Genomic DNA, 16,826 nt, shown 5'->3' with positions numbered 1-16,826 from the left:
AAGATTACAAAGGAGCGACATTACAATATACCTATATGCGATTCGTTTGATGTACATCAAAGGATCAAACTAGTTTTTTTTGTTTTGTCCACATTGTGTCGCACATAGAACCTCCAATTTTGCCATGACATGTTCGGGGTGTAGAGAGCGAAAGTGATGGTTAACCCCTGGAGTATCGAGGATGGTTCCAGGGGTGCAGAGAGCGAAAGTGATGGTTAACCCCTGGAGTATCGAGGATGGTTAAAGGGTTGCAGAGAGCGAAAGTGATGGTTAATCCCTGGAGTATCGAGGATGGTTAAAGGGTTGCAGAGAGCGAAAGTGATGGTTAATCCCTGGAGTATCGAGGATGTTGGTTATAATTGCATGATGATCGGGTGGCGCAGTGGTAACGTATTGGGCTTTCAAATTTAACTCTTGGATTCCATTTCTGAAACGGACGTGAAAAGGCACTTGTTACCTACTCGACCATGTGGGCATTCCCGGATTCTACAAATTCCTCCCACAGTGAGTCCCCTCGCGCACTTACGCCCACGCCAAGAGTGATTGAAATAAGACGGAGTAACTTGTTTCACAACTGTTATGATTTTTAAGATACTTGTAAGATGTAATTAATGAATGAATGTAGTTATAACTTGTACCGTCTGGGTGAATCACCGATGAACCAGCAGCAGGGCCATACATATTTCAATGCAGCAGCTGGTCTGTTGACAATATTACAACGTAGATCAGAACCGATTATGTAAATAGCTATACTTAAAAGTCGATTCTCACCATCATTATGATTGGACTGCATCGACGTCGACTGTGCCAAGCACGGTTGTTTGAAATATATTCATATATCGTGACTATTATATGTTTAGAGTACAATGACACCGAAAACTGTTTGCTTTTCTTGGCCCTTGACACGTATATATGTCCTTGACACATGAAGATTGTTGGTCCTTGCCATGATGAACGACAAAGACCCCAGACATGTTGTTGATATAAACTGTTGTCTTTCCAAGTTTCCTCTTACATAACCCCACCTACGCCCTGATCAGCTAGATGTGGATAGTAACACCTGGTGATTTTGTACAGTTACATCTAAACAGACTATAGAATGTTATGAAGAAGATCAATATATTCCGCAGATCTCCAGTCGGGTTGGCAGTTACGTTATCACAGTATGAATATTTATATACGAAATGCACCAAGTAGACAATAGTTGAGCACTGTGCATGAGATTATGCAATAAATTGAGAACCATGTCAATATGTCACGCATTCACAAAAAATCCATAAAGTCACCAAACATCTTCCACGTAGTACAAACATTTCAAATAAAAGAATTTAACACAGAGCAAACATTGACACAAAGTCCGACATAGCACATATCATTTCACGTAAACATGTTGTATATAGTTTCAGTGTAAGTCAGTTATCACAGACATTATCACAGATTATAGGCCAAATTGTTTCGCAGTAATTTCCTGCCGTTATGTGCTTATTCATTGTTATCACAGGTCGTGGTAACAAAGATATGAACCCATCACTTAACTACCGCATTGTATAGGTGATGGGGCATTTTCTTCATCGTAATTCATCTGTAATGTTTCGTCATATTATAGACATTTGGAATTATACTAAAATTACGATCTTAACATATCATATGTTCCTTTTTATCAAAGGTAAGTATATTTTCGAGCAAATGGATCGTGAATGCCTGATTGTACGTAGCCATTGTCATTAACAGGCCATGCACTATTCTCTCGCTGTAGTCCCGGGTACACGCTTTGTTCGCCCTTCACGTGCGTGAACAGACTGTGTGCACCGTCAGCTATCTGAGGCTCGCTGTACGGCGGCATGCAAAGTCGAACCTTGTCCAGGAGGTGACCAGGCCAAAATGCATTCTGATTCGTTGTACCATGTAGCTGCTGGTACCTAATGGCCAGGTGACTGTAATCACAAATATAAAAGGACGAATACTGATTAAGATCATTCCTTCATCAAACATGTACACATAAAATCTGAATATGGTAAAAAATTTAATACGAATTAATAGATAAGGAAAGATATGAAAAACGATCATTTCGTCTTAACAAAAAGCACAACAAGGTCACAAGTTTACCAATACAAAGCAACATTTCATCGATACAAACAAAATCAGATATCCATCATCGTTACGGTTTATACTGGTGAAGAAACATTTGATACCGAACCTCAAACATTCAATCACATGACAGTCATTTACCTACAGGAAAATAAATTTGACATTTATCACCAATCCCAACAAACCAGCACTTGAATGGCCTTATACCTGTACACTTCTAAATAAAATCTACACAGCCAATCACCAAACAATGATATTGTCTACACCAGCACCTGAATGGTTTTAAACACTTCTAAATCAAATCTACACAGCCAGTCACCAAACAATGATATTGTCTATACCAGCACCTGAATGGTTTTATACACTTCTAAATAAAATCTACACAGCCAATCACCAGACAATGATATTGTCTATACCAGCACCTGAATGGTTTTATACCTGTACACTTCTAAATAAAATCTACACAGAGCCAATCACCAAACAATGATATTGTCTATACAAGCACCTGAATGGTTTTATACCTGTACACTTCTAAATAAAATCTACACAGAGCCAATCACCAAACAATGATATTGTCTATACCAGCACCTGAATGGTTTTATACCTGTACACTTCTAAATAAAATCTACACAGAGCCAATCACCAAACAATGATATTGTCTATACCAGCACCTGAATGGTTTTATACACTTCTAAATAAAATCTACACAGCCAATCACCAGACAATGATATTGTCTATACCAGCACCTGTATGGTTTTATACACTTCTAAATAAAATCTACACAGCCAATCACCAGACAATGATATTGTCTATACCAGCACCTGAATGGTTTTATACACTTCTAAATAAAATCTACACAGAGCCAATCACCAAACAATGATATTGTCTATACCAGCACCTGTATGCATCTATTCTCCAAAACAGACTTAGTGTATGTAATGAAGTCCATCATCACCACTTTATCATTTTACAGTGAGGAGTTGATGCAGAAACCTTTCCATCGACATTGATTATTATAGGGGCACTACCAGAAAGTGTTTAATATGTAACCAATTACATTCTATAGACCGACTATTAACCCCTTCGTATGTGCTCTAAACAGCTTGTACAGCAAACCCAGGGCAGACGTGATGATTTCTGTACTAGAAATTAAAACGCAATCAATCGGTATCAACTGGCAATTATCTGCCTATAAAAATCCTGGACCCAATTATTGCCAGAATATCACACACTAGATAGTAGGGGAAGGAAGCACGAACACTTACACGTGGATAAGCCAATATAGTCATCTACCTGTAGGTTATGACAAGGAATGACAGAAGGGATATTTATCTCTGAATCATTAGTCCAAACCCGGCAGCGGGGATGATTATTTTATCAACGAAGTCGGCGTGTGATGCTCTTTTAAACGGCGAGAGAGCAAGTACAAAGGTATACAGAAGTAATTGTATTATATCACGGGCATAGGTCTACAGCATTTGACACAAGTCGAGTAAATTTTGTTGGGATTGGGTAACAGATATTACGTAGGATATCGATTCTTTCTGGGTTTCATTATAAATGCACTTGATCAGAAACGGTGTCACACCTTTACCAATCAAAATCAAATATACTCAAGCGGTGTCACTCAAAGAAGTAAAATAAATCACCGAAGTAAGATAGATACTTGTGCACTTTCGGCATGTTTACTAGTATGGTGCTCTGATGTATCCAGGTACACCATGTTGTGTGGAGACAGATGGGTATACACAGAATGGCAGAGGTAAAATCACTTAAGAAATGAGAGAAACATAAAGATAAGCAGTCCAAATTATTCTGACGTTCTATCGGCTTTCAACATCAGTCTGGACTTCAGACCGACACAAAAAGTCACTAGAACGTCAGAATAATTCAGACTAGAAGACAAAGTAAATGATTAAATTAGACGAAGAATGAAGACAATAGATAAAACCATAAATCAGCGCATGGAATGATAAAGAATGTCAAAGACACGAAAGTACAGTTAGACCATTTAGTGTACAGGGAACGTATGGGAGGATAAAGAATGTCAAATGACACGAAAGGACAGTTAGACCATTTAGTGTACAGGGAACGTATGGGAGGATAAAGAATGTCAAATGACACGAAAGAACAGTTTTATTTCTAAGTGTTCAGGGAATGTCTGGAATAAAATGTCAAAAGACGAAGAATTCACGGAATCGGCTATAACAGGGTCAGTGGAAGAGCATCAGATTCAAGTTTGTAAAGTAACCGAGACAGAGGGAGAAGTGTCAGAGGTTGATAGAATCTCGCTGTTTAAAACATACCAACTAAATGGAAAACAGAAACTGAAAGCCAAACATAGAGATATATAAGGAGGGTGGAGAAAATTAGGAAAAGACATGAGGGCCCAGAGTGGTTAGGAGATGGATTAGAGAGATAGGTAGGCAAGGATTATAAATATAGGGATATCATCTAGTATGTTTTGCTTGGGAAGGATTAGGGATTAAGGAACAGGAATAGTTAAGAAGGATTAGAGATATGGAGATCATTAGAGGAAGATTAGGGACAAAGGGCAGTGAATAGTTAGGAGAAGGGATCAGTGGAAAGTATAGTTTCTGAAGGATTAATGATAAGAGGATAGGTAGATATATATTTGTTTTACAGAAGAACTACTATGGGGATAAGAGGATGTAAAATAATAAATATTTAAGAAAATATCATCTTGATCTTTTCCTACAATATTACCAACATGGACAGCTTTCCAACACACTGTGCTATCAGCATAATTTCAATTTCCCTATTGTGAATTTTCGATTTCTGAATATAGCATTCTTGCATCCCCAACCTATTTCCCTGTTTTCATGTCACAATTGATTTGATATGAAGGGCCTGTTTCCAATCTTAAGATGCCGTCAACTGACTGACAAACTCATAACACAGGATTTCAAAAGATGCAGATAAATTAGAAAAAAGTGGGAGTTTTACAATCCTCATAGAAATCTCATTGAGAAATATTTAATTCTTTGTGCTATGAGAAGTTGGAGGTGTTTGACGGTCGTTTGTTGGTTCCGTTGTTGTATACTTTGTTCTTGTTAGAGAATGTAACCCTACTTATTTGGATTGACTAAGGTTTACATGGCAGGTGTTGTTGATGAAGTAGAAGATGCTTACTCTTCTGAAACACTTGTCTTATTTTCCTTGTACTTTTCAGGGGTCTCCATGTAAATCTTTCTTTTGTTTATATTGTGCACAAGTTTTTTCATTGTGATCATGTTCATGAAAAGAGAATTGATTTGTTAGAAAATTTGGTACATGGAGGAGAAATTGGTGGGATGGGTATAAGTAAGTACAGAAAAATATCTGACCTAACCAGAAAAATCAAATAATACCAATAAAAAAAGTACATTAACAAAAAAAGTCAATGTAACACTACATAGAAAATAAATATATTGACAACAATTCTTACCAGAACGGTGTAGAAACAAGGGGTCACTACATTCACAGCAAACAAGCATGATATTTTAAATAGGACAGTCAACTTTTACAGATACAAGGACTGGATGTCACACATAGGGGAGGTAACTGTTGATCCAATGTTTTGTTGTCCAGAAATTGATCACAGATTGGAAGATGATTTGCAAACAGTTATTAAACCAATTGATTTTACAATTTAATTAACTAGTTCAAGTTTACACTTTGTCTCATTCAATACATAGTGATGAAAAAATAGAACATGTAGCAGGTACTTTACTGATATCTACCTAGTACATTTAGTTTATGTTTTCTTATTGCCAAAGTAAACTTTAAGGCCATAAAAAAGATAAATAAATCAACAAAAGTGAAACTAGATTTGTGGTGACATAAGGAGACCAATATCTTTTATATTTTCTTTTCCAAAGAACAATCCATCGGACATTTATTTACAGGTAGCTCATTAAGTAATTATTGTTCAATACAAATCTGTGTACGGTTTTATAGGCAGCTGAAACATTTCTGTTTTATAAAGATTGCCCAAGTGATAAGAGCATGACGTCAGAAAAAAATTACCTTGTGAGTTTGTCATACTCCTCAAACGTCATCCAGCAGTCAACACGACGTCTGATGACTGCCTTGCCTGTTGACAGGTTTTCCTTTGTGCCAGTTGCTGCCACCGTTGACCGTTGAGGGTACTTGTGACGACTATCAATGAGAAGTTTACCACTGCGAGACCTACGCACTTTATCTTTGTGCTTGACTTCTATTGGTGTACGGGGTCGCTTTGGTGGATCAGCGTGGTGACTGGACAATAAAGGTGCACCAGGAGTCTTGACTCGTCGCTCAATGGATACTCTAGGATGATCCGGTGGATGAAGAAGCACTGAAGCATAAAAAATAAATAAATACTAAACATTAACATGTATGAGATTTACTCGCACCTTTATCTATTTGTGTAAAGGATTTTGGAAACAACATAAATAGTAATTTCATTATCAGTATAACAGATATTTTCCTTCTTCCTGTATGTCATTTATACTTCTTACTTAGAACTTTTCATACTGTTGATGTTCCTTTACCCTCTATAAAAGTACTCACCTCTCTCCAAAAGAGTTTTACTGAGTGGAGTGTTCTGAACCTGACACATACGTGTTATCTCATAGTATTCCTTCAGTTTAAGCTGTCTATACTTGTCAATCATAGTTGCAGTTTCACCCTGCAGTGTTGACTTCATACAGTGATTATCAATGGCACGGTCCCCCACCTTGATGATACCTGGGGGCGTGTCTTCTTGCTGTTTCTTCGGAGACTGTCAACACAAATATACAATCCCTGATACTGGAGACCAAGGCTCTTGTTAAACATAGGGAAACAGAAAACCTAACTATGACATATCAGATGTATGTACAATATAACAAGGACTGTCAGAAATAGGTTATGCTCACCAAATGGAACAAAACTTAAATATGAAAATAATAAAAGGTAATAAGAGAGTTATGATTCTTGTGCACTGCTTTCCCTTTTGTTGAGATCTATCTATGAAGTTTCACACGATACTTCTTATAGTTCTTGTGTTATGCTCCAGACAAAATCATGATGAATAGACAAATGGACAGATGGACGGACAACACATATCAACATGTTGCTAGATTTCTTTTCCTTTTTTTTACAAACATTTACAAGATGATAATAGTCACTCAATGTAAAAATAAACAATTAACATATCATTTTTTCTTATCAACAATGTCTTCCTTCTTTCAAATGGATCGTTTTGAAATGGTGCCAGAAAAATAAAAAACAATTTAACCATCAAAGGTAATATTTGGTCAAAAAATGTATGTTTTCCCTATTTATAAATTATTAAGAGATTAGTTAAAAGTATGTTATATACAGAAAGAATCACTGATGTAAAATATTAAAAAAAAATCCTGATTTATATAGGCACTCTCTCACACAAACCCATATTGAGTGTACAGTCTCTACCTTCACCCACCTAAAGTACAAGAGACTTTAAAAATCTCTCTCACTTATAAATCTGCATTGAGTCACTGAGCCACCACCAATTTGCTTCTGCACTACCAACTTGTTATTAAGCTAGAAATTCCATTACAGTAAACACAAAACATTTTATTATTAAAGGTTAACTTTGTTTAAATTTATAGGTACATTTAAAATGAAGCTTCATATACCTTTATACCTTAGTTAATATCCCAAACACTGGTTACACTTGAATACCTTACAAAAGCTTGAATTACCCTCCTCAACCAAATTCACATGTCAAAATAACAGCCCACAGTAAATAGAGTTGACTTTACCCATGGACGATCCAACTCCAGATCTGACAAGACAAGATCGTCAGACAGAGGATCTAGATCTTGTAGTCTAAGTGCTTCCTGACAACAGTTACAAAGTATTAATTGCAGATTCTACTAACAAGACAACATCTTCAGACTGAGGTTCTAGATCCTGTATTTACAGTCTCAGTACTTCCTGGCAACAGTAACACTCTACTACTCATTATGTATAATGAAACAAATGAATATTATTTGCCTGTATAAATTTGCAGTTAGCATAAATTTGAATACCAGAACATATAAATTTGTTGAATTTGATTTTAATTCATTTACAATGACTAGTTATCCACCATACAAGTTTATCTGTTGAAGGACATTAATTAAGCTTCACAGGTAATTAATTTCATCAACTAACATATGAAATTATAAAAAAAAAACTTAATAATGTTGTATTTTACATATATGAAAGTATTTATATTCCCTTATATAAAACAGGAACTGCTGTTATACATATATTTAATCATACTTAGCCTACCATTTTGAGGGTGTGGCTGGATCCCTTTAAGGCTTCCCTGTCTCGTTTTCGTAAATCAACCATGGCTTCATCAGATTTGAGTACCATCTGTTCAGGCCGAGTATCAATCTCTGGTGGATGTAAGAACTGTGGAGTGCTACTGCGACTTTGAGTATGGACAGTACGACTACTACCTTGAGCACTCTCCTTACCCGAGTCCAGCCTCTTCTTACCTCCATCAACATCACCCTCTACTGTTGTAGTCTGACCCTCTGGTCTTGATTGTTCAGTTCCAACTGAGCCCTGTCCAGCTGACTTGGCAGACTTTGAGGCAGATCGTACACTAGACTTGGCAGACTTGGAGCCAGAGACTACAGTAGCTTTGGTGAGGTCAGATACTTCCCTTTCTGGACCAGTTTCTAATGCTGGTTGAGGTGAACCTTGCATGATAAACAACAGAAGAGTAATGACATTACAGTAATGTAATTAGCTGTGATTAATAAACTCACAAATTCATTTAGATATATATATATATTTGTCAATTATTCAATCTTTGGGTTCATGCACTCACAAAAGACAACTAGATCTTTTGAAAAGTAAATGGCTAGTAAAAAGTGTTGCATACTCTTCTTGTAAATGTTTACTGATAGTTCCAGATAACCAGCTTCAAAATTGTAATTGAATTTGTTGATAATCACTACTTGGTATCCTTCTGTGGACTGCTATGGCATCACAAAGACATGTACCTGCGTGGGACCCTGAACCTTTTGATGACAGAGATGTTGTTTCCCTCGAGAGTTCCTTACGCCTGTTCTCACGGCGTTCTCTGTGCCAGTTTTCAAGTCCTCTAGCCAACTCCTTGTAATCCAGCTCTTCATCAAAATCAGCATCAAGGGAGAGAATTAGATCCTCCAGCAAAGGCTCTGACAGTGGAACCTTGGACTGTAAACACACAAGGAACCTTGGAAATACAAACTCTGCCGATATGATGAACTAAAATGAATGTTTCAATAATTCATGTATATATATATAGTGAAAATATGATGAATTCTCTGTGCCCAGCAAACAAATAAAAAATTAGAAGACTAGAAAACATGATGAGCTGCATTATTAATGACGTCACAATTGTATCTATGTACACAATGTAAAACATCTGAATAAGAAATGAAAGCGCTTATGTTTTACAGCTCATCGTGTTTTCCAGTCTTTTAAATTTTTTTATATATATAGGTTTTGAGATAACAAAAATTATTTATATTGCAGTTTCTTTGACATATTGATAGGAAATATTACATACCTGTCGAATGGATTTCCTGAACTCATCCCGTGATAATTTCCAATTCTTGTCTTTATCTGTTTGTGTAAACAAATCAATAAGTCTCATTTTGTTCCGTTTAAGAAAAAGGTCTAATATACGTATACCCAATGGTGAGGGCACCTTGACACTGGGAACACTTTTGATCTCCGCACTTATTGGGGTTTCTGGAAGTGGAGCCATCTCCACTTCCTTTGGCTTCCTCTCCTGTTCCATACGGTGCAAGACACGCTTCTCCAACGCAGTTTTCTTAGGCTTATTTCTCAACCAATCTTCACTAAGTCCCATATTTTCTATGTTATTTCGAAACTTCTGCCTTTCTTGAATCCATTTTTTGTACTGAAATTCTTTATCCTTTTCAACCTCTTTTTGTATTTCTTCTGGGTCGTATTCCGGTTTATCTACCAAGGGCTCTTGAGGCTGTATTTCTGTGTTGATAGAAATTGGGGCAGGTTTGGGTTTCTGGTTCAAATACAATCCTAGTCGGTGTCTCATTTTTGTTTCCATTGGAGGAGCAACAATAACCCTTTTTCTGCTCAGTGGGCCACCAAATATCTTCACAGCTGCTTTGTAATGTTTGATATGTGGCAAATCTCTGTGTTTGAACAGACTCATACGTTCATCCTCTGGAATGTGATCCAGGTTGTACTCATCAAACAACCGTTGCAGAGGGAAAGTGATGTCTGAATCCATGGCGTCCACAGGACCACCCCTGTGTGGAGGCATGCTGATTATCTTTTTTGATGATAAAACTAACTAAAGTACTGCTTTCCTAACTCTATGATTGCACGGTACAACATTGCAGACTGAACAACAAGCACTGCATACTGTAACTGGGTATTCTGTAAAGAAAGATGACACAATTTACTAATGATATTGTAAATCAAAACTTGAGATTAATCATTAATGGTATTTTGAATTACTAATAAGGACATGCAAACATGTACAGTCAGCACATTAATGTAATAATAATTAATCTATCATCTCCTTAAGTGGTGTAAACTATGTTCCTCGCCAGACTTATCTATATTTATGTCTGTAGTCCCCCTAGTTTTGCGGGTTCTTTTATGATTGTAAAATAGACAAGTGGTTGACAGGGAAGTTGCGCTCGACGTTCCAGAACAATTATTGATATATCACATTGTCTTTCCGTTAAATAGTATACTTAAAGCAACAGTTACGACACCAGATCAAAAGCGAAGTCACTTTCCATTAAGTACCACGCAAATAGGGAACATAACACACATGAAATTGATTATCTCATGCAGCCACATGTACACAATGTACATTTTATACATTTGTGCACTTGTAATTGACGTTTGATATCGACAATGTTTATACAGACTGGCAAGGTGACTTTATTTGTTAATGAAATTTATTTCGATCTTACAGCTTAATCTATATTTTCTGATATCTGACAATATCTAAAGCCGGCTGATGGGATGATATTTCTTCAAATGGTTTTGCTACTGTTTGATAAAATTGCAGTAAGTTACGGAAATTTTTAAAAGGAATGACAAATGAACAGATTAGTTTCATATAAACATACATATTTTCGTAATACAGTATTCAAATGCATGTGATTGATATATATATATATATATATATGAATCAATTTACGTAGATCACCTTAACGATGCCTTTAAACCTCGAGCATTTCACTTCAGTCGCTTCGAGCCGTCCACCGCCATCTTTGTTGCTCCATAAACAACTCGGTCGCGCCATCTACACATTTTATCAAGGGACGTGATTGTGTAGATTGACATCCAAGTTATCTCCCCTTAATCAATGTTTCGATCAAAGTTAAAAAGAATCGCATAACACTACTGGTGAAAAAGACTACATGAAAAATGTTTTGTACTTTTAAACGTGCTGCGAATTTTTGAATATATTAATAATAACAATAACGTTTGCAAATAATAAACCATTAGAAAAATAGATATAAATAAAACCTAATGAAAGATCAACACATTTGAACATAATGGAAACTTACAGAACATGTTCATCATTTTAGAAAATGTCATTTAATAGACTTCCGAACTGCGGAAAAGGTTCCCACGTGCACGTACAAAGTTCTTTCTCAGTTGAGAAAGCCCAATTTGCGGCATTTAAGAAACTAACATCATGTCAATGTCCACTCGTAATAATGCTTGTTATGGCGGACTTAGATATCTAAATCTCGCGTTGTTTAAGTGTGGAGCCTATTTTGATCTCGTATGAAATACATGAATGTTTATTAAAAAAAAACAATAGATAAATAAAAAGATTCAATATTCACATGGTTTACTTTAAAGTCGATTTTTCCCAAATAAGTTGTCAAAATCATACTTTAAATATTTCATGAGGCACATGATAATGCACGGGGCATCATGAAGATTTGTCATTTCAAATAGACCGATGAATGAAATCGGACGGTGATCTCCCAGAGTTACGTACTGCCCATTGTCTCACTGTAGGTTTAGGAGAAATGGACATGAGGTATACGTAATAAAAGTGGCATGGATATAACGTCATCCGATAGGAGATGACTGATTAAGTGTACCATGAACGTAAATAGAAATTAATCTGTATTTATTATTTGATACGATTCTAAATAAAAAAGGTTGATAGCCTTATCGAAATCGACCTGCCGAATATTGAGATATTGACGTGTGAAGTGAACGGTTTTCAGGCATGGAACGTCTGAAGTTCAACAACTGTAGTAGCCATCATAGACGATTTAAGAGAGGTCGAAGATAGCCATGGTATGCAACGACTACATAATGCTGCAAAGGATAATTTTTTTATGTTTGATGAACTAGATCATGCTGACGATAACATTTTGTAGACGGTATCCAGACACACGAAAGCATACAGAATTTCTAAATGACATAGTAATTCGTTATACACGGTGGTAACGTTACGATCCAAAAATGTAAACGCTTGTTTTTTGTTAATGATGCGATGTATGACTATTTCCAATATATCTTAATTGACGATATTGTACACTCCTTGTGTTAGGTCGTCAATTCTAATAGCCATGGAAATACCCACATTACTGAATTACATCACCGATTAAAGAAACTAGGCCGAGTGGTGACTACTCTGACGACAGTTTTTGAGTTTGCCCCGCTTCTCACTGCTGTGCCTTTATGTTGTGGTTAGTGTGTATACCTAACACTGGCCCGACCTGACCAGAGCCGGTTCGACTACCAGTGAGAAGTGAAGAGCATTTTGTTAACAAATATTATACTGATAAGGAAAAGTAGTGTATCACCAAAGTTACACGTGTCAATCGAAAAATTACTCATTTGTAAAAGTCATTTATTTAGATACGGTTTTCTCCATTTTCAGGCAGAAAGTGGTATACCGTGATGAAGGACATTTCTGCTGTAAATATATCAAAAGTGATCAGAAGTTATTGGTCACAAAAGATAGCACAAACAACTCGACGATTATCAAAGTTTTCTAACAGTTTACTTTGAAGATTTTTTTAAATGTATTTACGGAGAAAAAATTATTTCAAAAAACAGCAAAGCTAGTTAACTTAATTTCTTCGTTACAGCGTTAGAGGTGTACATATAGGAAGTTTCTTATCTCTCTGTATTGTAATTCATGTTAAGCATATTAGTTAGTTAATGAAATAATCTCCAGTCACTTCTTTGGGCAACTTATGTGTAAAATTTGTGTACAGGTGAATAACACTTAACACAACCGTGTCACCTGTTGTCATAGCATGAGGGGCCAATATAAACCTTTAGACCTGTATCAAGGTACGACAACACAGGTATGTCATCAACAAACGGGACAGGGGTAATCTGATCTTCCAGTTCGTTAGAGGATTGGTGGAGACACGCACGTAGAATATGTATCTAGGTCCGTGGCAAGATAACGAGATGTTAAATGACGTCCAGTTTGAAGAAAGATAAACAACATTTGATGGGTAAGCCTGAAGGCAACTTATGTTACAAATACTACATGCTTGTTCTACGGGCTTAAAGTTTGAAGCCTGTGAGTATTGATATCGTCTCCTACATTTATAATTGCTGATACAAATACTCGTATTATTGTTCATTATGAGTGTAAATTACTATTGTTCCAATCGTATGTCACCACTTGTAACAAAAGGTTTCAAAAGATGCAGATTGAATAAAGTTATGGGGAAGTTTTGCATTCCTCATAGTGATCTCATTGAGAAATATTCTATTTCTTTGTGTGACGTGAAATTAGATGTGTTTGATGCTCGTTAGTTTGCCTGTTGGTTCCGTTGTAGTATACCATGTTCTCTTTTGAGAACGTGACATTACTTACTTTGGTTGACCAAGATCAACATGGCGGGTGTCGTCGATGAAGCAGAAGACGCTTTCTCTTTCGGAACAGCTGGTCTTATTCTTCTTGTCCTTTTCCAACATTCTCCGTGTAAATCTTTTGTTCAGATATTGTCCTAGATTTGTTGAATTTGAATTTGAATTATGATTATGTTGACATGTTGGTATATTCTTGCTATTTCTTGTAATTAAAAGCTGGGTTAGGCTTTCTTAGCTTGACTGAATTTCTATTCGGTTGATCAGTGTTGTATAAATTAAAGTCCACAAATCTTCAAAAGATTTATTTGATAATGAACAGTTACGTGATTAACGAAAACTCGGACTGATCAAAATTTTAAGCACCTGCATGTGTATAACAAAGGATATAACATCATCTGTTGATGGAAGATGGCTGAAGCCTTGACCAGTATAGAACACTATGTGTCAGATACAACATCATCTGTTGATGGAAGATGACTGAAGCCTTGACCAGTATAGAACACTGTATGTCAGATATAACATCATCTGTTGATGGAAGATGGCTGAAGCCTTGACCAGTATAGAACACTATGTGTCAGATACAACATCATCTGTTGATGGAAGATGGCTGAAGCCTTGACCAGTATAGAACACTGTATGTCAGATATAACATCATCTGTTGATGGGAGATGACTGAAGCCTTGACCAGTATAGAACACTGTATGTCAGATATAACATCATCTGTTGATGGAAGATGGCTGAAGCCTTGACCAGTATAGAACACTGTATGTCAGATATAACATCATCTGTTGATGGAAGATGGCTGAAGCCTTGACCAGTATAGAACACTGTATGTCAGATATAACATCATCTGTTGATGGAAGATGGCTGAAGCCTTGACCAGTATAGAACACTGTATGTCAGATATAACATCATCTGTTGATGGGAGATGACTGAAGCCTTGACCAGTATAGAACACTGTATGTCAGATACAACATCATCTGTTGATGGAAGATGACTGAAGCCTTGACCAGTATAGAACACTATATGTCAGATATAACATCATCTGTTGATGGAAGATGGCTGAAGCCTTGACCAGTATAGAACACTGTATGTCAGATATAACATCATCTGTTGATGGAAGATGGCTGAAGCCTTGACCAGTATAGAATATAACATCATGTGATGTCAGATATAACATCATCTGTTGATGGAAGATGGCTGAAGCCTTGACCAGTATAGTCAATATAACACTCTGTTGATGTGTGAAGCCTTGACCAGTATATAACATCAACATCATCTGTTGATGGAAGATGGCTGAAGCCTTGACCAGTATACAACACTGTATGTCAGATATAACATCATCTGTTGATGGGAGATGGCTGAAGCCTTGACCAGTATAGAACACTGTATGTCAGATATAACATCATCTGTTGATGGGAGATGACTGAACACTGCAGATATAACATCATCTGTTGATGAATAGAACACTGTATGTCAGATATAAAATCAACTGTTGAGGGAGATGACTGAAGCCTTGACCAGTATAGAACACTGTATGTCAGATATAACATCATCTGTTGATGGGAGATGGCTGAAGCCTTGACCAGTATAGAACACTGTATGTCAGATATAACATCATCTGTTGATGGGAGATGACTGAAGCCTTGACCAGTATAGAACACTGTATGTCAGATATAACATCATCTGTTGATGGGAGATGACTGAAGCCTTGACCAGTATAGAACACTGTATGTCAGATATAACATCATCTGTTGATGGGAGATGGCTGAAGCCTTGACCAGTATAGAACACTGTATGTCAGATATAACATCATCTGTTGATGGAAGATGACTGAAGCCTTGACCAGTATAGAACACTGTATGTCAGATATAACATCATCTGTTGATGGAAGATGACTGAAGCCTTGACCAGTATAGAACACTGTATGTCAGATATAACATCATCTGTTGATGGGAGATGGCTGAAGCCTTGACCAGTATAGAACACTGTATGTCAGATATAACATCATCTGTTGATGGGAGATGGCTGAAGCCTTGACCAGTATACAACATTATATGTCAGATATAACATCATCTGTTGATGGAAGATGGCTGAAGCCTTGACCAGTATACAACACTATATGTCAGATATAACACCGCCCGGAAAAGCAATATAGTCCTATATCGTACAAACCTGCATATATTTGTATCCTAGGCGCATTGGTTTCGGATCCCTTAATTATCGTATCTCGGTAGAAATGGTACGTCGACGAGTTACAACCGAACAAATACATATACATAAGACGAAAAGGCTATCTTGTTTTTTAGGAATACATCTAAAGAATCTCCAGGTTACATAACAGTATGTCGTGATGGCTTTGAAGTTGGGTGTTGCTCTTTTGTAATCATCAAAAGGAGCTATCGACATGTGATTTGTAAGGGTTTCTTTTTTTTGTTCTCTTGGAACCCGCTTTTGACCAATCAAATTACTACGCTGTTCCCTCGATGACATGGTCCAGGAATAGTCAGATCTAATAGAGTTACTGCCCTTCGTTTCAGTGTCCAGGAGTGAAGAGAGCGAAAGTAATCGTAACCCCTGGAGTATCACAGATGCTCTAAAATGAGCCCCATTTCTTACTTAACTTTCATACTACAAACTTTTGAAATAAGGATATTTTCTTATGTGTCGGTCTACGACTCACTTTTTAATTCAAATAAGAAAACAGTCATTTTAAAATAATTATTTTTCAAATATAAGATGTGCATGCTTTGACTTCCAAGGGCAAATTGCAAGGAGGTAAGTGGCCTATTATATACTCACTTGATAGACAACAACGAAATACTGGCATCCAAGGATGGAACGGTGGCCTTTTTTATAATATCTGTTAGGAT

At 36.7% G+C, this 16,826-nt stretch overlaps 1 protein-coding gene across 1 annotated transcript; it reads right to left on the bottom strand.

The window, feature by feature from the left end:
* Positions 1 to 1,660: 1,660 nt before the first annotated feature.
* On the bottom strand, positions 1,661 to 10,445 carry LOC132560733 (EF-hand calcium-binding domain-containing protein 12-like). Its single transcript, XM_060225410.1, has 6 exons — positions 9,650 to 10,445; positions 9,099 to 9,294; positions 8,374 to 8,792; positions 6,643 to 6,853; positions 6,118 to 6,427; positions 1,661 to 1,934 (listed from the first exon to the last, which is right to left on the bottom strand). Exons 1-6 carry the CDS (start codon positions 10,391 to 10,393, stop codon positions 1,661 to 1,663), a joined length of 2,154 nt encoding a protein of 717 aa, XP_060081393.1. The 5' UTR covers positions 10,394 to 10,445.
* Positions 10,446 to 16,826: the final 6,381 nt, after the last annotated feature.

The sequence above is a fragment of the Ylistrum balloti genome, unplaced genomic scaffold, assembly GCF_031769215.1.
Source record: "Ylistrum balloti isolate Yb309-2 unplaced genomic scaffold, AGI_CSIRO_Ybal_v1 Utg371104, whole genome shotgun sequence".
Taxonomy (NCBI): domain Eukaryota; kingdom Metazoa; phylum Mollusca; class Bivalvia; order Pectinida; family Pectinidae; genus Ylistrum; species Ylistrum balloti.
This window is presented reverse-complemented; position numbering and strand designations above follow the sequence as displayed.

Coding starts and splice junctions, on each gene's coding strand:
- LOC132560733 (XM_060225410.1), bottom strand. CDS start 10,393: ATGCCTCCACACAGGGGTGGTCCTGTGGACGCCATGGATTCAGACATC. Junction 8,793..9,098: donor AGGTTCAGGGTCCCACGCAG/GTACATGTCTTT, acceptor TTATCATGCAAG/GTTCACCTCAACCAGCATTA. Junction 6,428..6,642: donor TAAAACTCTTTTGGAGAGAG/GTGAGTACTTTT, acceptor TTTATGCTTCAG/TGCTTCTTCATCCACCGGAT.